The 24895-nt window shown below is 37.8% G+C and overlaps 1 protein-coding gene across 6 annotated transcripts in view; it reads right to left on the bottom strand.

The window, feature by feature from the left end:
• ttll5 (tubulin tyrosine ligase-like family, member 5) overlaps positions 1 to 24895 on the bottom strand; it is a 135875-nt gene that overhangs the window by 90961 nt on the left and 20019 nt on the right. For 5 of the 6 annotated variants that reach the window (XR_009266805.1, XM_058750027.1, XM_058750026.1 and 2 more), the window contains exons 13-17: positions 14636 to 14717; positions 11359 to 11420; positions 4812 to 4903; positions 1780 to 1881; positions 1529 to 1620 (exon numbers count right to left, since the gene is read on the bottom strand). Coding sequence is in view for 5 of the 6 variants with exons in the window: in XM_058750027.1 (XP_058606010.1) it covers positions 1529 to 1620; positions 1780 to 1881; positions 4812 to 4903; positions 11359 to 11420; positions 14636 to 14717 (430 nt within the window). In the remaining variant the exon portion in view is untranslated. The remainder of the gene's footprint in view (positions 1 to 1528; positions 1621 to 1779; positions 1882 to 4811; positions 4904 to 11358; positions 11421 to 14635; positions 14718 to 24895) is intronic. The other variant, XM_058750028.1, reaches the window with a different exon arrangement.

The following is a 24895-nucleotide window of genomic DNA, read 5'->3' as shown; positions in this document are numbered from 1 at the left end:
GCAGATCCTCTCCAGTTCTGTCAGGTTGGATGGTAAACGTTGGTGGACAGCCATTTTTAGGTCTCTCCAGAGATGCTCAATTGGGTTTAAGTCAGGGCTCTGGCTGGGCCATTCAAGAACAGTCACGGAGTTGTTGTGAAGTCACTCCTTCGTTATTTTAGCTGTGTGCTTAGGGTCATTGTCTTGTTGGAAGGTAAACCTTCGGCCCAGTCTGAGGTCCTGAGCACTCTGGAGAAGGTTTTCGTCCAGGATATCCCTGTACTTGGCCGCATTCATCTTTCCCTCGATTGTAACCAGTCGTCCTGTCCCTGCAGCTGAAAAACACCCCCACAGCATGATGCTGCCACCACCATGCTTCACTGTTGGGACTGTATTGGACAGGTGATGAGCAGTGCCTGGTTTTCTCCACACATACCGCTTAGAATTAAGGCCAATATGTTCTATCTTGGTCTCATCAGACCAGAGAATCTTATTTCTCACCATCTTGGAGTCCTCCATGCGGGCTTTCATGTGTCTTGCACTGAGGAGAGGCTTCCGTCGGGCCACTCTGCCATAAAGCCCCGACTGGTGGAGGGCTGCAGTGATGGTTGACTTTCTACAACTTTCTCCCATCTCCCGACTGCATCTCTGGAGCTCAGCCACAGTGATCTTTGGGTTCTTCTTTACCTCTCTCACCAAGGCTCTTCTCCCCCGATAGCTCAGTTTGGCCAGACGGCCAGCTCTAGGAAGGGTTCTGGTCGTCCCAAACGTCTTCCATTTAAGGATTATGGAGGCCACTGTGCTCTTAGGAACCTTAAGTGCAGCAGAAATTTTTTGTAACCTTGGCCAGATCTGTGCCTTGCCACAATTCTGTCTCTGAGCTCTTCAGGCAGTTCCTTTAACCTCATGATTCTCATTTGCTCTGACATGCACTGTGACTGTGAGCTGTAAGGTCTTATATAGACAGGTGTGTGGCTTTCCTAATCAAGTCCAATCAGTATAATCAAACACAGCTGGACTCAAATGAAGGTGTAGAACCATCTCAAGGATGATCAGAAGAAATGGACAGCACCTGAGTTAAATATAGGAGTGTCACAGCAAAGGGTCTGAATATTTAGGACCATGTGATATTTCCGTTTGTCTTTTTTAATAAATCTGCAAAAATGTCAACAATTCTGTGTTTTTCTGTCAATATTTCTGTCAAACATTTCTGATTATTAGCAATGTTGAAAACAGTTGTGCTGCCCAATATTTTTGTGGAAGCTGTGATACATTTTATTTTCCAGGATTGACAGATGAATAGAAACATTATAAATGTCTTTACTGTCACTTTTGATCAATTTAATGCACCCTTGCTGAATAAAAGTATTAATCTTTATTTTATCTTTCTTCCCTCAAACATCATGTGATACTGAAGACTGAAGTAATTTATTATCTGTATTATATAATAGCAGCCATGGGTTAACAGAAGAGACTTCTTTCAAAAAATATAAATCAATTCAACATTTTCTGATCTACAAATCATCATTCTGTCCTTTCATTCTCTCACCTGTACAGTTCCCAGGTGTCTGGAGTAGGAAAGATCCGAACAAACCCACCCCTCCTGTCATACTCCTCCTGTACCCTCCTCAGCACTTTCATCTGTCCAGGGGAGACAATAAAACATGCTGTTCAATATCAAATATGTCAGGAGCAGCCAAGAAGAACGAGCATACATCAGCCTGCTATCTTCAAATAAATTCCTTAGCGTTTGGCTAAAGTCATGGAAACCCCATCGGCCGTGGACTCCAAATCACTGACCTCTTCTGTCGTCAGACTCAGTGTACTCTCCGCTAGCTTAGTGCTGGGTTTCTCTCTCTGAGCTTCTGGGTCAGCACTGTTGGCGGATGGCGGTCTCTGGCGCTGAGGAAAAGAGTGAATTATTACAAAAATACTGTAGTGGCATCATCAGTGTTATTACAGCTCATAGAGTTCATACAGTCACTTTTGCAAAAGGTTCAAATATGCAGAAGATGCTGGAAAAGTGAAGGATGTGGAGGATTTTTCTGAAGAACAGCAGGCAGTTTAACTGTTCAGGGCTGCGTTTCCCAAAAGCATCATAAGCTTAAGTACATACAGTACATCGTAGACCGATTGAAACCAATGGAGCTACGATCAACTTAAGCTCACGATAAAATTTCACCATATAAAAAAGGAGGTTGTTGCCATTTTTTACAGATGTTACTGATTTTGATAATGAACATAAATTTACATCTGCATCCTAACTCAAACTACTACTGTCAACTCGATGTCAAATGTGCATTTCTAAGAGACAAAAATTAATATTATTATTATTGCATATATATATATATATATATATATATATATATATATATATATATATATATATATATATATATATATATATGTATATAAACATAATATGGAGGGTTGGGGCTCAGATTACCATATGTGTACGTAGGAGGGGCCCATGAAAAACAGGATTGGGAACCACTGAACTAGAAGACCCGAGTTCAATTCCAGCCTCAGACACCCGTCACACAAGGGTATGCAAACATTTTAAAAGGTAATTTATGTAAATTTAGTTATTATTAGTAAATTAATTCAGGACAATACTAAAAATAGCATGACATTTTTATAATCTCTCTTATTTTGTCAAAATGATTAACATCTTGCATATTCTGTAAGGGCTACAATACTTGTCGAATGTTCATTAAATGTTGTTGTCTGTTCATCAAGGCTGCATTTATGTGCTCAAAAATTTAATAAAAACATAAATATTGTGAATATTATTGCAATTAAAATAATGGTTTGTATTGTAATATTTTAAAATGTAAATTTACAGTATTTCTATGATCAGAGCTGAATTTTCAGCATCATTAGTAGTAAGAATACCTGACTAATCATTTTGGATGTTAAAATATGTTCACATAACTAGGAATAAGACTTTCTTCTATGCCGTGTATTAACATTATTCAATTCTGAAGTCAGAAGAAATGGAGACTAGTTTGTAGATTAAACTCTGTTGGCCATGGGGCAGATCTCACAGCTGGACTCTTCAGTCAGATTCACTAAATTATTACAACTAGAAAATGATGTCATACTATAAAAACAGGGTATCAAACAACAGCACTCAAAGATTTCAATCAGCAGCATTCTCATTATTGCCACGTAAGCCTCTACCGCTCAGTAGCACTCGAAACACAGAGTTTAAGGTATCAAGCTGGATCACATCGGTCTACCCTGGGTCTAAAAAAACCTCAGCAAATCGACAGGGAAATCAGCTCCTTAACATCTAGTTTGTTAACTGAGGAGAGCTGTGTCCCAAATCCACCATGGAATTCCCTAAATCCTTTTCATCAGATTGATATGAAACAGCTGCTCCAGACTCTGCCAGCCAGTTTGATGGGTTGCTGAGGAGTCCCACCCTCTTGAGAACCGACTGTGGGCCAAAAATTCCATTTAGTCCATTATAAGCATTTGGAACCAATAACATGATCTAGTGACCAGCGTGAAACTCATGTGCCTCAGCTGGTTGGTTGTGCACCGGTTGCTGGTTGCTCTGAGTCTCAGTCTTATTCTTCTGGGCCAACTTCGCACATGCTTGATCACCACACAACAAATGAAATCAAGAGATTTGATAAATGCCACTTGGTTGCTCAAAGTGCTTCAAAGATCAGCTAGAAACATCACTAAAGAAGTCCTGAATGTGTTGGATGTGCATGGAGTTCAGCAATCATCAGATCCACTGGTATTCAAATGAACACTCATTTCTGTGGTTAAATGGCTGTCCTGTGGAACAGCCGTCTGTCTTTGTTGAACTTTCTTGACTTTTGACCATTTTCCTTTTCTGCTTATGTTTTGGTTATTATTTTAGAAGCAGTTCTTCTCAACACGTTAAATCACTTAGCACATGTAACTCAAGATCTAAATATTTTAGTTATTTGGCTCACGTGTGTCTTTAAAACACATAATCAATGCGCTAGAATATAAAAGTAGAGAACAGAGTATGAATGACCTCCGTGGACCAAACGTGATGATTGGTTTAATGTGCTATGGTTATTTCCAGTCATCTACTGTATCCAATACTGAGATTAAATAGCCGTCAACTGGAATTTATGTTCCTGAACACCATATCGACTATAAAGGTTATGTTCAAATGAAGACTGAATAAATCATAAAATAATCTTTTTAATCTTTATAAATATAATTGTAACAATAACTAGTGTCCACAGTTTTGTCGTTCGCCGCTTTAAATGCTCAAGCTCTTTAAAGCAGGGTGGATTCTGATTGGCTGTCAATGGTTTTATCGTTCATCAGCTAGAAACAAATAATAAAAAATCATCCTGAAAGTGATTATGATGTTAAAAATTATATTTTTATGATGAAAAATTATATTTTTCTTTTACCAAATCTTTTAACAAATCACTTAACAAATGTAAGTAAGTTGGTTAAAGATTTTATCAAATAGGTGCAAAACACATTCATCTGGGTCCAAGAGAAAAAACTGTTCTCTATAATCGATTAAGTCTGTCTGGGCTCAGAGTGCCATCAAGTTTTCAGCATCTTTAGACAGTAATAATCATAAAGCACACAGTGATAGAGAATATTCTAATTACATTAGCACATCCTGTCCTAATTAAGTTATACCCCTGACACTGACACACCTGCAAGATGAAACATCAAGAGTTTTCCTCTCATTATTCTTATTAAAAAAACACTATAAGGTTGTCTAATGATCATTAAGATTGTCCTAACAACTCAATTGTTTATCCTGTGTATCTACACACGGAAAAACTATGTAAATAAGGTCAAAGTGTGGGTGTTTTTACCTGAAGTTTCTGCGTAGAATTCTTCATTCTTGAATCAATCGCAGCTCTGTCGGGACGCGGCTGTCGTAATAATGGATCCTGACACACAAAACCTAAGCACAAGAAACAGCTGCTGTTCAGACAAAAGTGTCCTTTGATGAAGATTAATACAATCTATTCATAATTAGCTTAGTTCTATCCATTCAGATGTGTAATGGAATGTGTGTAAATAACAGCAGACCAATACTGATCAGACAATCAGAAAAAGTTGATAACAAATCAAATCATATGTTCTGTTTGATGTTAGAATTTCTGCAATAATACATGTTATATATTACTGTTCAAAAATGTGTTCGTTTTTTTAAATACATCTCTTCAGCAAGGATGCATTAAATTGAACAAAAATAGCAATAAAAACATTTATAATGTTACAAAAGATTTATATTTCAAATAAATGCTGCTCTTTAAATTTTCCTTTTATCAAAGAATTCAGAATAAAGACACTGTATTATGGTTCCCACACTTTCATTCAGCAGCGCAAACATTTAAACTCTGATAACAAATGTTTTTGAGCAGCAAATCAGCATATTAGAATGATTTCTGAAGGATCATGTAACATCATGTAATGCTATAAATTACATTTTTCAATATATTCACACAGAAAACAGCTATTTATATTGTAAAAAATATTTCACAATATTACTGTTTTTTTTTTTTTTTTGCCCTTGGTGAGCAGAAGAGACTTCTTTCTAAAATATTTTTAAAATCTTACCAACCCCAAACTTTTGAACAGTAGTGTATGTGGTCATGAGCGTCAATTAATATTCACAATTTGTCACGACACCTCTGTTCCGAAACTTTTTGAGCTGCCTTGCATAAATACCGCCTAAATAATTGTTTAGCTGCTTTTTATTACTTGATTTATTACTCAGAACATCATATTAAAGCCATTAAAAAACACCATATGCAAAAACAACACCACAATTTTAAATAAACAAATTCACCACACAAATGTTTAAACATTCATAGACAAAAGTATAGCAAAAGAATCTGTCGCCAGAATCAAAATCCTCAACTTTTACAAATAATGAACCAATAGTCTTGAGTTGCTCAGTTCTACTGAGGCAAGACATCCAAAAATGATGTCAAGTAATCATCAGAAATGTGGATTACAGACGCTGCCATAAAAACGAACAAGATAAAATACTGCATGCGATCAACAACCGTCATTGTACAGAGATCAATCATTACAGTGAGCGTTCCTTTCTCTGGTGTCAGATTTGCGAGCTTTTGGAGTGGGGACAGCCCATTGCGTAAGCAGAACAAAACTTTGCCTTGAGCAATCATTATTTTCATGAGCGCTGCAGAGGTATTTTCTTCAGCCAAACTGTGACAGTTCAATGACTCATGCAAGCGTCTAACGTTCTGCTGACAGTTCCTTCATGTAAGTCATCTTATGCTAATGAACAGCGCCTGCGGGTAACTCTTTAACACTGTGCTTCTGATGCAGGGTAATTCATTTCTTTTCACACACATCACATTTGATCATCACACAGTTTGAAGGGTTGGAAGAATGTGACGCAAAACCACCAGCAGGCAACAATGCCCTATTAGTGGTCTGTGAGCAATATGGATTTAGTGAGAGACAGGAGACGCAGCGTGACCTCCTAGGGATGTAACGATATTATCAATATTGCGATAGCAATACTGTCTCAATATTATCGTGGTCATATGACGATATGAAACGATAGGTCTTCTGGGCAAAAAGTGTCGTTTTTAAAATACATTTGTTTTGGGCCATTATGCTTTGGCACAGTAACTTATCTGTCAAACAAAATAAAACCAAAAGCACGATATGGCTAAATCCCTTCATCAAGTCTGTTTTCACTGCGCGTTTCAAAGCGAAGCGCACACTTCGTTCACACAATCAGCTCGTGATCCGGTGTTTTCCGCGTCTCAGAACAACTCCTTTCACAGTGAAGGAATGCAGTGAACTCGTTTATTGCTCGTGCTGTGAGTTTAGCGTGCGTTTGGGAATGCAACGGTCACCAGTTAGGCTTTATTTTCACAGCGTTTCACTAGATTTGTAGTGAGACGTGTTTTTGTAACCATGTTTTCACTGAAGCTAGAGTTTTCCTTCAAAATAAAAGCTCTACTGCCGTTTACGTCACAATAAAAGCTTAAAGTGCAGTATGAATTGCTGACAGCTAGCGGTTTAAATGCTGTCCAAATTCAAAATCTCTCTTTCAAGTGTAATAATTAGGAAAGAAGTATTGTAATTTCCCTACTGTAGTGTAAATGTAAATATACCTATTAAAATATTAAAATATTAACAACATATGGCTACTACTGTCATTGTTGTTGTTATTATTATTATATTCTAATTTGTTTGGCTTCCTAAAACACCAGTGTGAATGTAATTTAGACTGAGACAGTATATCACAAATAAAAAAAGAGGGTTGAGTCCCCTTTAAAGTTCAGGTATAAGTCAATTCACTGACTTTTTTCTGACTTAAATTTTCTTAGCTAAAGGGGTCATCGGATGCCCATTTTGCACGAGTTGATATGATTCTTTAGGGTCTTAATTAAAAGTCTATAACATACTTTGGTAAAAATTTCTCAATGGTAGTGTAAAAAAACACCTTTTTAAACCTGTCAAAACCAGCTCTGTTTTTATCAAGCCATTTTAGTCCATTTCGCTTTAAATGCTAATGAGCTCTGCTGACCCCGCCCCTCTCTTCCGTGCGGTGACGAGCAGACTGTGAACTTCAGCCGCGAAACTGGCTAACTAGCACATTATTAGGAAAGGTGATTTGCAAAGATTCATTAAAAACCCTTATACTCACTTCTTCTTTAGCAGCATGTATATTAAAAAACATGCATTTAAAATGTTAAATATATATTATATATATATATATATATATATATATATATATATATATATATATATATAGATAGATAGATAGATAGATAGATAGATATATATACAGTGAGGAAAATAAGTATTTGAACACCCTGCTATTTTGCAAGTTCTCCCACTTAGAAATCATGGAGGGTCTGAAATTGTCATCGTGGGTGCATGTCCACTGTGAGAGACATAATCTAAAAAAAAATCCAGAAATCACAATGTATGATTTTTAACTATTTATTTGTATGATACAGCTGCAAATAAGTATTTGAACACCTGTCTATCAGCTAGAATTCTGACCCTCAAAGACCTGTTAGTCTGCCTTTAAAATGTCCACCTCCACTCCATTTATTATCCTAAATTAGATGCACCTGTTTGAGGTCGTTAGCTGCATAAAGACACCTGTCCACCCCATACAATCAGTAAGAATCCAACTACTAACATGGCCAAGACCAAGAGCTGTCCAAAGACACTAGAGACAAAATTGTACACCTCCACAAGGCTGGAAAGGGCTACGGAAATTGCCAAGCAGCTTGGTGAAAAAGGTCCACTGTTGGAGCAATCATTAGAAAATGGAAGAAGCTAAACATGACTGTCAATCTCCCTCGGACTGGGGCTCCATGCAAGATCTCACCTCGTGGGGTCTCAATGATCCTAAGAAAGGTGAGAAATCAGCCCAGAACTACACGGGAGGAGCTGGTCAATGACCTGAAAAGAGCTGGGACCACCGTTTCCAAGGTTACTGTTGGTAATACACTAAGGCGTCATGGTTTGAAATCATGCATGGCACGGAAGGTTCCCCTGCTTAAACCAGCACATGTCCAGGCCCGACTTAAGTTTGCCAATGACCATTTGGATGATCCAGAGGAGTCATGGGAGAAAGTCATGTGGTCAGATGAGACCAAAATAGAACTTTTGGTCATAATTCCACTAAACGTGTTTGGAGGAAGAAGAATGATGAGTACCATCCCAAGAACACCATCCCTACTGTGAAGCATGGGGTGGTAGCATCATCTTTGGGGTGTTTTTCTGCACATGGGACAGGCGACTGCACTGTATTAAGGAGAGGATGACCGGGGCCATGTATTGCGAGATTTTGGGGAACAACCTCCTTCCCTCAGTTAGAGCATTGAAGATGGGTCGAGGCTGGGTCTTCCAACATGACAATGACCGAAGCACACAGCCAGGATAACCAAGGAGTGGCTCTGTAAGAAGCATATCAAGGTTCTGGCGTGGCCTAGCCAGTCTCAGACCTAAACCCAATAGAGAATCTTTGGAGGAGCTCAAACTCCGTGTTTCTCAGCGACAGGCCAGAAACCTGACTGATCTAGAGAAGATCTGTGTGGAGGAGTGGGCCAAAATCCCTCCTGCAGTGTGTGCAAACCTGGTGAAAAACTACAGGAAACGTTTGACCTCTGTAATTGCAAACAAAGGCTACTGTACCAAATATTAACATTGATTTTCTGAATAGCAGGGTGTTCAAATACTTATTTTCCTCACTGTATATATATATATATATATATATATATATATATATATATAACGATGATTGATATGATTGATAAGAACCAAGTGCAAAGCCACTATGCTGATGAATGGAATTGCATTCATGATCGCAAAGATGCTTGCAGAAACTAACTATTACACCTTTTCTAGAAGTGGTCAAATGAATAAAACTGAGAGAATACTTTCTTGTAAGATATTATGATGTTGAATAAGTGATGCTTGAGCTGCTATTTTTTTAAATAACATTTAGACGGTCTGAATCAGACCCTTTCTTCTGATAAACTGCAGCATGAACAACGGCGTAGTACGAAGTACTTCTCATTGCAAACTGAACTGAAGCATCGGGAAACTCTCAATACCATACAAAGCGTATACACAGCCTGTACTACACAGAGCACAGCAGAAAGACGTTCCCACTTTATATTAGGTGGCCTTAACTACTATGTACTTACATTTAAATTAATCATTTGGTACAATGCACTTATTGTGTACATACATGTTCTTACATTGTACTTATATTGTTAATAATACCTTTTAATTTCTGTAATTATATTTATAATTACACTGTTGACCCATCCCTTACACCACCCTTAAACCTACCCATACCACTTAACCTGTCCCTAACCTTAATAGCAGCAAAAGTGTTTTGAAATACAATATGAACACAATAAGTACACTGTACTTATTTTTTGATGCAAGTACATAGTAGTTAAGGCCACCTAATATAAATTTTGATCAAGACATTTGGCAATAAACTTGTAATGCTTCTGCTGGCATGCATGTTCAAATGAATGTTTTAAATGGTGTTCCTTCCGTGCATACAACATATCTTACGGTACTACCACATGGACGATACTACCATTTAAAAAATGCAATGGCACTGCAGGTATTTTTAAGTTTTAGTATCACGATACTACCCTAGTACCGGTATATCGTGCAACCCTATCACATCCAACAACAAAGCACCTCAATCGCTTAATCGGAGACATTCTTGTCTTCCCCTGCACCGGAGTCGACACAGTGGCGGACAGCTCTCAGCTCACTCAGGGCGGGTCTAAGGTCTTGTCAATCAACTATCGTGGGAGGGGCCTGTACAGAACTACGTCATTCTGACAGGAATCTCAGAACAGCCTGATTTGAGAAAGGGGATTTTAAAATAGGGATTAAAAAAAAAAAAAACACTGGGTGGATTTTTGTTCAAACAACTTTAAAAGTGAATTTTGCATCCGATGACCCCTTTAAGAAACATGGGTTGGAGCTCTTAATTTTGAACTCTCAAACTGCATTAGATAGAATAATTTAACTTTAAAATGTTAAATTTTCATTTTTCCCCAATTCTTCATTGTCTTTTTAAATATCTCAATAATATCGTATCATGAGATTTTGATTGTTACATCCCTATGAAATACCCATTTTTATCTTTTAACAACTGTACTATTATTATTGTCATTATTACTTACTTACATAAATACATTCTATTGTACAACAGTAACATATTTCTGTCATAATTTCTTCATGTTTTACTCAGAATTTCATAATAAATGCTTGAGATGTTTGCCCCATTCGCCATATTGAGCTTTATTAACTAACCAAGCTTTTGGCAGGTTGTTGTGAAGTTTCTGTGTATTTGATGTTCATTTCCTCAAAAGAAATGGTGAAATGCTGGTGAAGTGACTCTCAGAGCAGCGCTGGAGATGAAGTTGATGAGTTTATACAGTGAGACACAGATGAGCCTCAGCATGTGCAGTAGAGTCATGCAGAACATGCAGACCTTATATTTCAACAGTAGTCTTCTTGCACATGACTATTCACAGATACTAGTCCATATTGCCATTGCATTAAGTGTAAAGCCCTACTTTGTATTTGTTCATCTAAATTTTGACATATTTCATGATTTCGTCTGCGTTTTCCACAAACCCTCATGTATGGCAGGAAAGCACAACACTCCATCTTCTTAACCGGTCATTACTGCAGACCAAACAAATGTGACCCACATGACAAAAGCCACGGCCACAGTAACCTGCAGTTATGGCTGTTCTGTGGTTTGAGAATATGACCATACATGCACATCCACAACATGAGACTGAGGTGAAGTGGTTAAGGACTGGTCAGGGTTACGACTGAGACTCTGAGCCTGGGAAAAAGGAAACTTACCCACAAGAGAAAACATATCGGAGATCATGCTGGCCTTTATCTTTAAATCAAGAGGAGCATCACTAGAAATATAAAAAGACAAAAAAGCATTAGTGCACTGTTATATTAACGTTGTGGACCAATACATTCTTCTGATTTATAAGCCTTTAAAAGAAACACAATACAGTGTACCGTGCACTGTAACATGATTATTTTCTTTCTTCCATGAAACATAAATTGGGCAGAATGTCCAAGCTGCTCATTTCCACCTAATTAAAGGTGATTTATACTGTCAAGCTGCAAAAACCATCATAACAACTTCACTAATGCACTACATTTCAAGTCATTCAAGAGTCATATTTTGGAGCACATTGAAGTTTTCAATACAATGCAACCTACATCCTATACAGTGAACACGGTCACTGCCTACAAAATGCATCTCTTTTTAAAGGGCTAGTTCACCCATAAATTAAAATTCTGATACTCTGAAAAATGTTTTGTCCACACAGTGAAAATCAATGGGGTCAAAGGATCTTCACAACTAGATGATTCACCTCTGCCGAAAGCATTAAATGACACTTCCACTTGATAGTGAACACAAATGTGAAGATATTTCAGCTTTTCCATTCTTGAACCCAAACCAGTGCAGTATGTGCTGTTTTTAGAAGCACCACACCACACAAATGTTTATGAGCATGCTGACAATTACACTTAATGGCAGGCTTGAGTTTGACTCAAGTATTCCTTAAGAACTTCCCTCTAGGATTGTTTGACACAAAAACAATTGAATCTGAATTGTCCATTTTTGTGAGTATTGTTTGTTGTCTTGTATTGAAAAACATTTGGGGAGTAAATTTTATTTATTTATTTTTTTAAAGGAAGCATTTATTTTTATTTCTGCACTTTATCTCTGATCTAGAATAGAGGGTATTTGGCTTTTTTAAATTCCTTTATCATCTTGTTGAACTTCTTGTTGGGCCACTGGCTATTAAGATCTTCAGTTTATCACTTTTGGAGCTTCTGAACGTCACTTCTGAGCAACTTGACAAGATGGATGCTGTTCTTTATCTTATAACATGGGCTCCCACTATTTAGGATGTTCATTAGTAGTTTGTCAGTTGTGAGAAAGAGTTGCCTTGGAAAACTCTTCACTTAATGGCTTTTACCAGCCTTTATGCAACCACTGGCATGGAACCGCAGGTTGGTTTTCCAATGCTTCACCTTCCAAGAAGCCGATGATGACTGGGTCTGTTCGGTATGTTCACAGACTGAGGGAAATGCTGTCAAATGCTTTGTTGATGTATGCCATACTGAATGTTCTTCTTCTTCTTTATGTCGTTTAAGATGATTGCCTTGTCCATGAGAAGCTGGTCTTTGCATCCTCCTCTTTTTCCTCCTACAGCCCTACTTTCCTACCCCTGAGATCAGGGCCCGTATTCACAAAACATATTAAGGCTAAAAGTAGCTCATAACTTGCCGATTTAGGAGGAAATCTTAAAAATAATGGGCGTGTCAATCCTAAATGTAAGACTCTTACATTTTTGCTCTAAGAGTAGTATTTCACAAAGCGTTTTAGCACTAAGACTAGCTCCTAAATCTGTGAAACATTAGGAGTAGTGAAGAGGACTCCTAAGTCACCAAGAATAAATCACAAACTATTCCCGAAATGGCTGTTGTCGTCAATCTGCCTCGGAACGTCAACATTTTAGCAACACGCTGCATTTATTTGCACACATATGTTTTCCCATGCATCTTTTTTGGTTTTGGAGGATATCCTAACTCCGAATTTTCCTTAGATTATATCCTTGTCATTAACAAGTTGGGCAAGAAGTCACAGCTGTTCTTGCATCCAGTTTGGTGTTCTTTTACGTTTGCATGTCTTACTATTAGCCGTGATTATTCTACTCTGTTAATAATAAGGCTGTTTATATGCATATCCGCTAATTGTTCACGAGAAGCACACATGTAAGAGGCTGACAATTAGCTGAACATATACTTGTTTAATTAGTGACACTTAGCCTGCATTTTAAAATCTTTATTTGAATGTGGCAACATTTTTATTTTTGAACCTTTATCTTTAATCTACAATATTTCTATGAATAAATCTCTGACTGAGACCATCAGCCAATCACTGTGTGGGTAGTTAATAAGCATGCTGGCATCATCCATAGCAACGAGGTAAACCCCGCCCCCTTACTCTGAGCTTAAGACTTCTCTCTATTCCTCAGTAAGATTTGTCTCAGCAGCTTTGTGAATAGGTTTTAAGAGAAAACTCTTAGCTAAAAACATTTACTCCCATTAAGGAGAACTCTGAGTGGTAAGATAAAATGTTTTGTGAATACGGGCCCAGGTGTGTTTAATTTTGCACATTTCAGATAGTAGCACACATCTTTTGTATGCAATTCCTGCGTAAACCAGTCTGGGAACATACTCTAATCACTGGTTGCCTCACTTAGAGCCCTTGCAAGATCTTAACGCAGTGCATCAAAGCTTCAGATCCAGTAGTTTGGACAAGTCCAGACCTGACAACTTCCAGTTGATTAGATCCTCCAAATCACCTGTAACGGGAAATCCTTTCACTCATCTGGTGTTACGCTTTGAAATAGGCTTTTCAGATGCCATGGTGTAGATCAGCCACTTCAGCTCTACTCATACTAGAGAAAAGAGATGTTCAGCACACCGTATTGAATTTTACGTGGATAAAAATAGAGGCCTTGAGGGATAGACTTACAGTCTTTACAATGGCATGCACTGTGTGAAAGTCCTGGATCGCATGTAACTTTCAAAACTCACAAGTTTCAGTACTGGTTTATGGAATGTGTCGTCAAGTAAAAGTTTTTAGGAAAGGTGTTTTATCGGCTGAACAATTGGCATGTTGTTAAACAACTGTACAATTCATTGAAAAGTCTGTACTTTGAACCCTCATAGCACCATTTTTATTCCTGTCAAAACTAAAAGTGGCGCAGAGTCAGATCTTGACTAGGGCCATATTAACAGGTCATACTTGTTCATTTAGCAATTTTCAGGCCTGATGTAAAACTCCATATCAACTCCTTTCACTCTGCCAAAAGAGAGACTTAAAATTGCACATTTAATTGCATTTCTACACTGTATTATTTGCCTAAAATTCCATGTATGGATGGCAGTATGTGATGGGAATATAAAGTGTGCAATTTGTCGGTATAAGACGGGCACAACACAAACACCCAAAACCTGGTAAAAAGTTGTTTTTGTACACATCACCATAAACACAAAAAAAAAGGAAAAATCAATGGATTAGTGTGTGTGCGTCGCTCACCATGCCAATGAAGGAGAGAGGTTCACTTCCAAGAGCCACGGTTTGAGGTTGGAATCAATGAGAACGTCGAAACCATACAGTTCTGCGAATTGAGACACACACACAGAGTGAGACGGGTGAACGGGAGGACACACACCACACAGAGATGGCCAGCGTTACTGAGGGCTGTCTGTGAATGTAAATGAACAGATTACAGCAGTAATGGAAGAAGAAACAGGCTGCAAACACACTGACAGTTTTTGGGAGTGACAACCTCCTCAAAATACAGAAGGAAGGAGTGGATGCCGAGCTGCCCTATCCTTCACTCTCCTGAACCTGACCGGATATTTCCAAATATTACCGTATCCAATTATGGATACTGTGATCTATAGCAATGTACAGTATTAAATCATGAGATATACATTATCTGTCACTGCATTAGCAGCTAGTGGTCACTACCTGATATAATGTGGTTGTGACTTCTGCAAATAACTGAGCTCTGTAAGCATAAACACTCAGAATATGAGAGATTTTTACAGCCACATTTAACTATATTGTAGTTCTGTGATTTAAGAAACAGATGAAGTTGAATACTAGGAAGAAGCACACCATCATATGATTCCGAGAGGCACATCTGTTTTATGAATTATTAAAAAGGACATTTCTACCTCAATTATTAGTTCTGTTCCAAAACTCAGTGAGCTGCGTTCCTATCTACAGTCTACATAAGCATCCTCAACTCAGATGTAACCCAAATAAGGGACTGATTTATAACACTACACATAGACACATAGTGCTCCTCAAATGCACTGGCTTGACATATAATTGTTTTCAATACGAAAAAAATAAATAAATAAATAAATGCATAGCACACACAAAAAGAAGACAAAATTTAATTAGACTAGACTGTTTTCTTTTTTTTGTACTGAATAGAATTTAAGTGTACTTGTAATAAACAATGCTCCCAAATTGACATCTTACTTTTTTCTTATGGCCAAAAGAATGTGGTAGGGCTGTGCATATATTTGCTCTAGACAAAAAAGTGGGTATTGCAACAACGAAGCGAGTTGTTTAAAGAAAACATAAACACATTAAACAAGTGGCAGGTTTATTAGTTTGCATTTAAACTCCACTTAATGCACAGATCTATTCTCACATACAGTATCCCTTTATTTTCTTTCTTTTTTTTTAATCCCATCCATTTCCATGGTCATCACTGTCAATCACTGTATTTTTGGATTCAAACCTGTATTTAAATATGGTTATCGATTCAAAAAATTTGCAGTGTTCTACACTCTCGAAAAAAAGGGTACAAAAACTGTCACTGGGACAGTATTTTTTCACTCTTGCAAAAACACCTGTTATCAATAAAGTTGTCTTTACTGTGCAATCAAACTCTTTTTTGATTATACTTTGTTGGTTATAATGAATGGATTCACACACACACACACACACACACACACACACACACACACAAACTAACAATGTTTGACACTGGTTTGCATGTTGTAAATAGAAACGTTTGATACTCTTCAGAGAGCAGTCACATAAACACACATGGAGACGTTTGAAAGCAACGCCTACCAGCTGGCATGAAATGAAAAAGGGGAGTGAAATTGGCTTACTGTCTTTATGAGTAATACATCTCCATAATATACACAACATTCCCTAATTGTATATCGTCGTCACACATATACACATATTACAACTACATAGCTAATATTCAGTGTTTTGCCCAGCCCAGCTTTCTATTTGGGAACATGCTTTAAAGGTTGCCTACGTAGGCAGTTCACTGTGTTTTGGAAGACAGCCTACATGTGGCTCTAAATGCCCTCTGGCTTAAAGCGGGTCTTTATCAAGCGGTTTCTTGTGGCCATTCTACGCTTACCTCACCACCTCCAAACCCTGACACAAGAGAGAGAGTGTCTGAATGTTTTTGCTGTGTGCTCTTGAGTAAACAGAGCTGTTTTAGAGAGCGAGGCCACGCTGTGCTGACATCAGGACTATAAGCCTGTGTCTGCCTTTATACTAAACTTCACAGCATCACTGATCTGGTTCCCAAAGGGATCAACAATTGATCCTACTATTCAATGTCACCTGTATCCAATTATGGCATATCTTTATTTTGCCCCGATTAATGATAACACTATTTTTGCTGTTTTTGCGTGAACTATCCGTTTAAGAGCACTTTGAGTCTTTAAAGTTTTAAAAATCTACTGTTGTGCTCTACTGAAGGTTGTGTTGGGTCGTTTCCAACCATCTTAACTGTGACATACTTCTTTACTCTAACAACCATTTTCAGACAACCACTGATTCTAAGCATTTGCTTTATTAATGTTTTTTTTTTCCCTTCATAAACCATCTGCCAGTTCACCACTGATCCTGTGTAATTATTTAAGACAGATTCCAGACCAGATTGTGTCACGTTCTGTATGAGTATTTTGTAAACCTGTTATGCATGGTATACTGCAATCCATTTATTTGTAAACAGGTAGAATTTGCAACTAAGAACATCTGGACCTGGTTATCCAATCACTTTAGAAGTCACTTATTCACTCATTTATCAGCTGACTGGATTCAGAATAACCACGTCCAGATGATCTAGAATAAGATTTTATCTGCTTCTACATTAAAATGTGAAAATGACCTGGATCATAGGCACGTGTCAGACAAGCTTGTGTCAGTGTTGGCTTCAAGCTCTCTGTGGATATATTTCTCATGTCTGCGAGTCAAATATCCTCTACACAGTTCTGCTTCATTTTTGTGATGCACTCCAGTTCACAGAGACAGAGATGGCAGAAAGTGTGTCCAGTTTGTTTTTTATTTATTTTACAAAAGCACAATGTTTTGTTGATATTGTGAGTGTGCACAAAGAAAAGAAGACCCTTAACAGTTTTGAATGATGGATTAATCCATCTGTATGAGCAAAAATGATGGTATTTTGTTTCCAGTTTTATCAGGTAAAAAAGAGACAGTGATGACACTGATGCCTCCATGTCATGCAGTAGACAGTCCCACACTAACAGCTTCCACACTCCACACAAACACTCAGATATGCAGCCAATGATGCAAATTTGTTTAGGTTAACATTAGAGCAAACAGCCGTGCAAAGGTGCTATTACTTACATATTGCAATGATAAGCCATATATGAGGTTGATGAATGATTGGCAAACATTTGAATTACCTCAAGCACCAGCCAGTAATAATTAGGGCCCTATGATTTCAGTGATGCGGAAAACGTGGACGGAATCGCAAAATCCAGTCATAGAAACGGTCGGAATTTACTGTATAACGTGTAATGTCACGGAATTTGTCAACGTTTAGACGAATGGACTTAAATATTAGTTTAGAATATTGGACTGAAATATTAAGCCGCAAAATTACTATTTAAATATGAATCCTGCATGTTCTGTGTGTCTCTGTGTTAATAAATGGTGCAGACACGTGGATTTGTTTACTACACACATACTGAAGCGTGAGTGACACTCGCGATGATTTCAGCATCTGGTGTCTCACTAAATGAGGACATAAATACACGAACAACATCCCAAGAACTGCTCTGAGAGTACTTCATGAGCAGTTTACTGTTTTATTTGAGTAAAACTAACAGCTAGCGTCATATCATATACACACAGAAATTTAAAGATATTCATGGCGGCAACCCGTCAAAATAAAAGTTAAACTTGAAGACTTTGTGCCAGAAATACATTACTATTGTTCTGTAGAATGTATGTAATAGTACTAATACTACTACACTAAAATTATTACAACTTTATTTTTTTAAGGAATAACTACACAATAATTCTTTCATGTTTACCAAAAAAATAAAATGTTTAATTTTCATTAATTAAAAGATAAATTAATGTAGTATGCCTGACTTTCACAGAATTTCTAAAGAAAAAAATAATAAGGCTATTAATAATAAATAAATAAAAGTTGTTATTATGCATTTAGACAATTAGACATGCTCAAACCCAGAATTTGGTAACAATAAAACATAAGGTGAGAAAGAAAAAAATAGAACATTTCATAGGGCCCTAAACATGTAATTTGTGTTAAACTTTTTGATAAATGAAAGTTGAATTGTACAAGTTTCATGATTTTAATTAATTAGACATGCTTTTGGTTAACACAATTTAATTTAACCATTAAAAAAAGTCCAGAAAAAAATAAAAAGGAATCCAGAAAAATTAAAGGTTACACTTTATTTTGATAGTCCAGTTTAGACATTCTACTAACTATAAGTAACTTTGTAACTAAGTGTCAACTACATGTCAACTAATTCTCATTAATTAGCAACAACATGTCTACTAACTCTCAGTAGGGTAGGTTTAGGGTTAGTAGAATAAGTTGACATACTTGTAAAGTTTCTGATAGTCAGTATGTTGTATGTTGTGGACCCGTCAAAATAAAGTGTTAGAAGATATTAAGCAGACGGTCTACTAATACTCTAATGACTGCTAGTTGACATGTAGTTGCAAAGTTACTTACTGTTAGTAGAATGTCTAAAATGGACTATCGAAATAAAGTGTTACCAAATTAAATTGGAAAAAAACAAAACGGATCTCCTAGGGCCCTAAATAATCTGTCCTTCACAACCTTTTTTTTATTTTCTGCGACTAACCAACTGATAAAACGAATAAAGTGACTAATGTTGTACAACAGCACGAATCAATGGGGCCAAGCCTTGTACCATCGATGCTTGGCAGTGCTTTCTCTTTGATATACGTGACTGTATAAAGGAGTGACTTTTGTGTTTTTCTTGTCCTTCCCTCTCTCCCTCCCTTTGACTGGACTTTGAGATATTGAGTATGTGTCTGTTGTTTGTTTTTGTTTTTTTATTTAATTTTATTTTGGATGTTATGTATGGAAAATAAAAAAATGTTGATAACAAAAAAATTACAGGTTCCTTGCAGTGAGAATTGCTGCATAATAAATGCATTTGTCTAAGTCAGAGTAACATTCACAAAAAAAACAAAACAAAACTAAATGTTTAGTTAACTATTAGTGGGCAGTCCTAATTGCAACATTCATAATTTTAGTTTCATTTTTTGTATCTTGAATTTGCAGGGCGTTTTGTTCACTTTGGTGGCATTTTTGCCCCAAGCACCCATTAGTTTTTGCCCCTGCCTAAGAGGCTGACTAATAATTCCAGCAACTGTCTGTGTAAGCAGCAGAAGTGCTTGAACTGAGCTACAGACGAGTACATCTTTTTTAATCAGCTCTAAACATACAACAAGAGCTGAAAGACAGGGCGAGCGGCCCATACTAATTACTCAAGATGTGCAAAAGCACCCTTTTGCATCGTGAACACACATACAAACACAAACAGCACGCTCCATACGCTTTTACACCGTGCTTCACACAGCGAGCAGCCAACAGCCCATGTGCAACGCATTTTACCCCAATTAGGAGCAGACACCGGTCCTGCCCGCACCTCAGCCCTCACAGGCCGCCCGCTCTCTCGGTCTCTCTGCTCACGGTGTTTGTGGCTCTTTAATGTGTGCTGGGAGGGCCCATTAACATCACCGCAAAATATTCACTGTGAGGAGAATAAATAAGCACCAACAAGGGAAGATCAAAGCCGGGCCTTATTATGAGCTGTTGGGCTCTGGAATCAAGAAAACAAGCCCAAACCAAACTCACCACAACAACAATAACAAGGCCGTAACGTATCATCTCACTGGGTGTCTCCTGCGTCTGCTGTGTCACTTGACAGCGTTGCATCACTGCAGAAATGAATCGTATTCCTGCTGGTTTTGGGTGTCTTTTCATAAACAATATAACAGAGGGTGGAGCGGTTCGCACGAACTCACTGATGAAATAGAACTTCACTCCTAAGCTCAAGTTAGAGACAATTTACACATGATCACAGCAGAGAACCACACGTCACTTCAGCCATGGAAACTGGAAGATTTTCACCATATTTTTATCTCAGTTAATGTTCCAATATTAAAGGAATAAAAATATGAAAATCACACTGCAAATCCATACATGCTGTTTTTTTTTCACAAAAAAATAATTTGAAGGATCTTCATGCAGCTCTTTTCCATGTGACGAGAGTTCGTAGGGATTCCTTAAAGGGTGTGACATGCACTTTTACAAGTAGTTTGAACTGAAATGTGTGTTGGCAGTGTGTGTACACAACCACCCTATAATGATAAAGATCCATCCATTCACCCTTTCTCATATCAAGCCATTCTCAGATTCTTGGTTGTGTGACGTCACACAGACCCAGGCCCCTCCCACGATTGTTGATCGACACTGGTGTTTTATCACAGCTCCGCCCTCAGTGAGCTGTCATCAGTCCCCCATTGTTTCGACGCCGGAGCAGATGTAGACAAGAATGGCTCCTAAGTGATTGAGGTGTTTTGTTGTTGATGTAATAATGAACAAAGAAGTCGTCATTTACTGCCAACATCTGAGCTGCTGAAGACGCAGTGGATTACTTTTGTTTTTGAAGGGAATGCATCCTCCGATCTGCCTAAATGTGTTTATGTCCGGGCGAATCATCCGTGATCCAGCTTCACCTCCTTTTAAACTACCATTGAGAAATTGTAACTAAAGAATGTTATAGACTTTTCATTAAGACCCTAAAGAATCACGTCAACTTGTGGGAAATGGGCACGATGACCCCTTTAAATATATATATAATAATATCATAAAAGCAATGTATGTGACTTGGTGGATTTTTCTCTTCTTTTGAGCTTGTTGCAGTGCAATATAGGATTGACTTATGCATGAAGAATACGTGAGATCCTTCTGCATTTTGACCAAAACAGGGTGGAAACAACTGTGTTTCGAGCACACCTCGACTTACTGTCTACTTAGGCAGCTCACTAAGTTTTGGAACAAAGTCTTAGAAAACAAATATCTTTGGTTATTACAATAATTGCAGGGGGAAAAAAAACATTTCAGTGGTTCTGCGGTCACATGGATAAATTCAGGATATAAAAATTCAGGTCTCAAAATTCAAGGAAAATAAGCAGAATATGGTTATGAATTGACAGAGTTCCAAAACTACAGGAACCGAATGATTTTCTAGACGTCCACTTCTGCTAATGGCTCTTGACCATTTGCATTGTTCTGTTGATGCAGGGTAAGCACAGACCGGCCTTTATATTTAGCCACTACTCTAGTGAACTGCATGCAGACCGACCAATGCTCTTCTAGCATTTAAACCAATTGTGTTTATTAAAAACACTGCACTGAGACTTGCGACCACACAAATCTATGCAGCTCTAGAAAGCATGTGCCACTAGTGTGAAACCACTGCTCACAGCTCTATTTTAAAACAATGTTTGTCTAAACTCTGAAATTATGTGACATAGCTGGTGAAGCATTTTGGCTCGGCTAATCAAAAATAAAAAAAATTAACATCCTTCAACAGCAATGCATGCTGTTAATCACTCACAGAAGCAGTGTGACGACGAACAGAAGAAACAGCAAACTCCTTCACACAGCGGCCAGCCTGCATAAACAGGCATCTACACAAACTCGAGTATTATGAGTCTTTGATCAACAGTTAGCAATGTTTTGCTTGGAAAAGAAAAGAAATTGCATTGTCTGAAGTCTGTCGTGACTCGTGACTGGATATTGGTTTATGTCTATATGACACACAACATAAATATCTAATTAATGAATTCTCCCTTGAAGGTTCATCACAATGGGGTGTGAATCTTCACAGTCCTCACGATTTGATTCAAATGTGATTCAAATGATAACAATTCAATTATAAAATGATCCTCAATGCATCTTGTCCACACTAAGGACAAGTTAAGTGTTAAGTGTTGTCGATACCAAAATTTTGAAATTACCAAAAGCCATTTTCAATAGCAATAAAATGCAATAATTCTCGGTACCAATTACAAAAGCAAAGATGAAAAAATGGAAATTAAACACTTATTTCTAACTGGTAAACCACATTAAATCTTTATTGTACAATTTACTCATAAAAAGGTACTTTTTAAACAACATGATCATAAGATCGTACTTTTTTAAAATAATTTATTTTGTAAATAGTAATGGCATCAATACTGCAATCTGTCCACACATTGTAAGCGCTGCAACAGCAAGCAAAACCCTGGGATACTCACAGTGCATATCATGCACATTAAAGCCTGTGAATGCCATGGTAATTCACTTTGAACTTTAGAGAAGTTTAATAATTTTAGTTTTGTTTGTGTGGAATTGGCATCAAACAGAAAATAGCTCAAACACACACATAAGTACCCTCCCTGCAGTTAAAAATTAAACACAGAAAAAACTCAATTCGTAAGAATCAATTCAGTATCACTGAAGAAATAATTGCGATGCATCACAAAAGCTGTCGCTGAAGCAGTACAGTTTTGCCTTATTTGCCCTTAAAGAGTGCATATTAGTATCTTAAAAGTACATATCAGTGCCTAAAGTAAACATACTAGTGTCTAAATGGTACATTTTAGTACCTTTTGAAAATGTCCCAGTGACAACTTTTTGCACTTCTTTTTTCTTGAGAGTGTACTAAGCCATCAAAAAAAGACAAAAGAAATCTTTTACAATTTATGAAATTTGTCTCAGTCCACAAAACTGAGCATGCACTCATATAAAGAAGCATTCAACTGGACATAAAGACATGAACTGCCATTGCGCGAATCACACACAAAGAGGCTCATTTATGCACTAGTAAGGGAACGTTTCTGCTTTCCATGTCAGAGGTGAAGAGTGACCAATGAAGCATCATGTTACAGGAGTTCATTTAGACAGCAGCTGGACAAAGACAAACCCGACGCTAATTCACATGCGAACAATCAGGAGTATATTAAAGAGCGAATCAGCCGTGTGGCTCTGATCCAGATTTAAGTGAGATGAGATGTAAACTTGGAAAACAATGGGGCTGTTCTCCTGGAGACAATGCTAAAGAGCTTTTTCAACACTTTCTCATTTATTAGCCTCCGCATCACTTCCTGCTTCTGCTTCCTTGTTTTATTGCTTTATTTATTGGTATGACATGGAGATTTCTCATTGTGGTAAGACAATAAAGACGAGACATGCAGAGCGGGTGTAGATATGAAGAAAGGATTATTTGAGGGAAAAAAAAATAGATAAATCATATAGTTTTCAGCAACTGAACATTCATTGTTCATCCAAATTCATTTTCAACCGACCCAGATTTGGAGGAATGTAATCACTGACGAAACTGTGACATTTAATTATAGTGTTTCTATGATGACACGTTTTGATTGTGTCATTAGTTGTTTTTCCATCCAAAGATACAAATTTAACTTCTGCATAAAATTAGAACATTGCACAAAACATACGCGAATATAGCACCATTTTCTATCCTGTGTGTTCAAGAGAATAAAATCGTAATTTCCTGGGAAACTGGTGCAAAGTATTAATAATAAAAAATTTAAGTTGTCGCTACCAGGGAAGTCTGTGGCTCTATTTTCCTTCATAAAAAATGACTTGCACCAGACGAAACACAATAACACTGTCGTGTTGTCATTTGAATGCCTGATGTTTGGGAACGCAGTCATGTGAGACGATGTTCAGGCATTTCAAAATGATTAAAATAACACTAGTACTCAGGTTAGTCCAGTTATCCAATCACATCATCTGCTGAGGCAAAGTCACATTGTCACCCGGTCGTGGTTGTAGTAAAGGCGCACAACGAAGGAGTAAACGTAGAGAGACTTTAATGAACATCAACACACTTAGACCATTCTAAATAACATTAATCCAAGACAAAGGAAACCAGGAGAAAACAGGGCCTAAAAATGTAGTGGAGACACAAGGGATAATGAAACATAAAAGGCGAACAGAATGAACAATGATTAACTAATGGGAACAGGAACTAAACCAAATAAGGACAAACAGGAACTAAACGGGAACATACATGTGACAGTACTCCACCCTCCCGGAAGGCGCGTCCCGCGCCGTTACAGTTCCACCGGGGCGGATCAGGGAGTTCACGTTACCATGAGTTCTCCGTGGCCTTGGTCTTGGTCATCGGCCAGGCCACTTTGGCCATGGATATATAGTGGAGGAGACTCAGGAGACGAAGGAGGGCTAGACAGAACCAGCGGAGACCAAGAAGAACGGGGCTCTCTGTTGAGCTCTGTGACCTGAGAGCATCCTGGAGCGGACTCAGGGGCTGGAGCCGACACTGGGCTCCAAGACATCCCATCATACTCCACAAGTAATCCCAGAGGCACAGGTGGGTTGATAATTTAGACTTTTGGATTTCAGTCCATCTTAATTTTGATGAACCGAGATCTTCTGTTTTGAAGAACAACTGT

The sequence above is a fragment of the Onychostoma macrolepis genome, chromosome 17 (genome assembly GCF_012432095.1).
Source record: "Onychostoma macrolepis isolate SWU-2019 chromosome 17, ASM1243209v1, whole genome shotgun sequence".
Classification (NCBI taxonomy): domain Eukaryota; kingdom Metazoa; phylum Chordata; class Actinopteri; order Cypriniformes; family Cyprinidae; genus Onychostoma; species Onychostoma macrolepis.
This window is presented reverse-complemented; position numbering and strand designations above follow the sequence as displayed.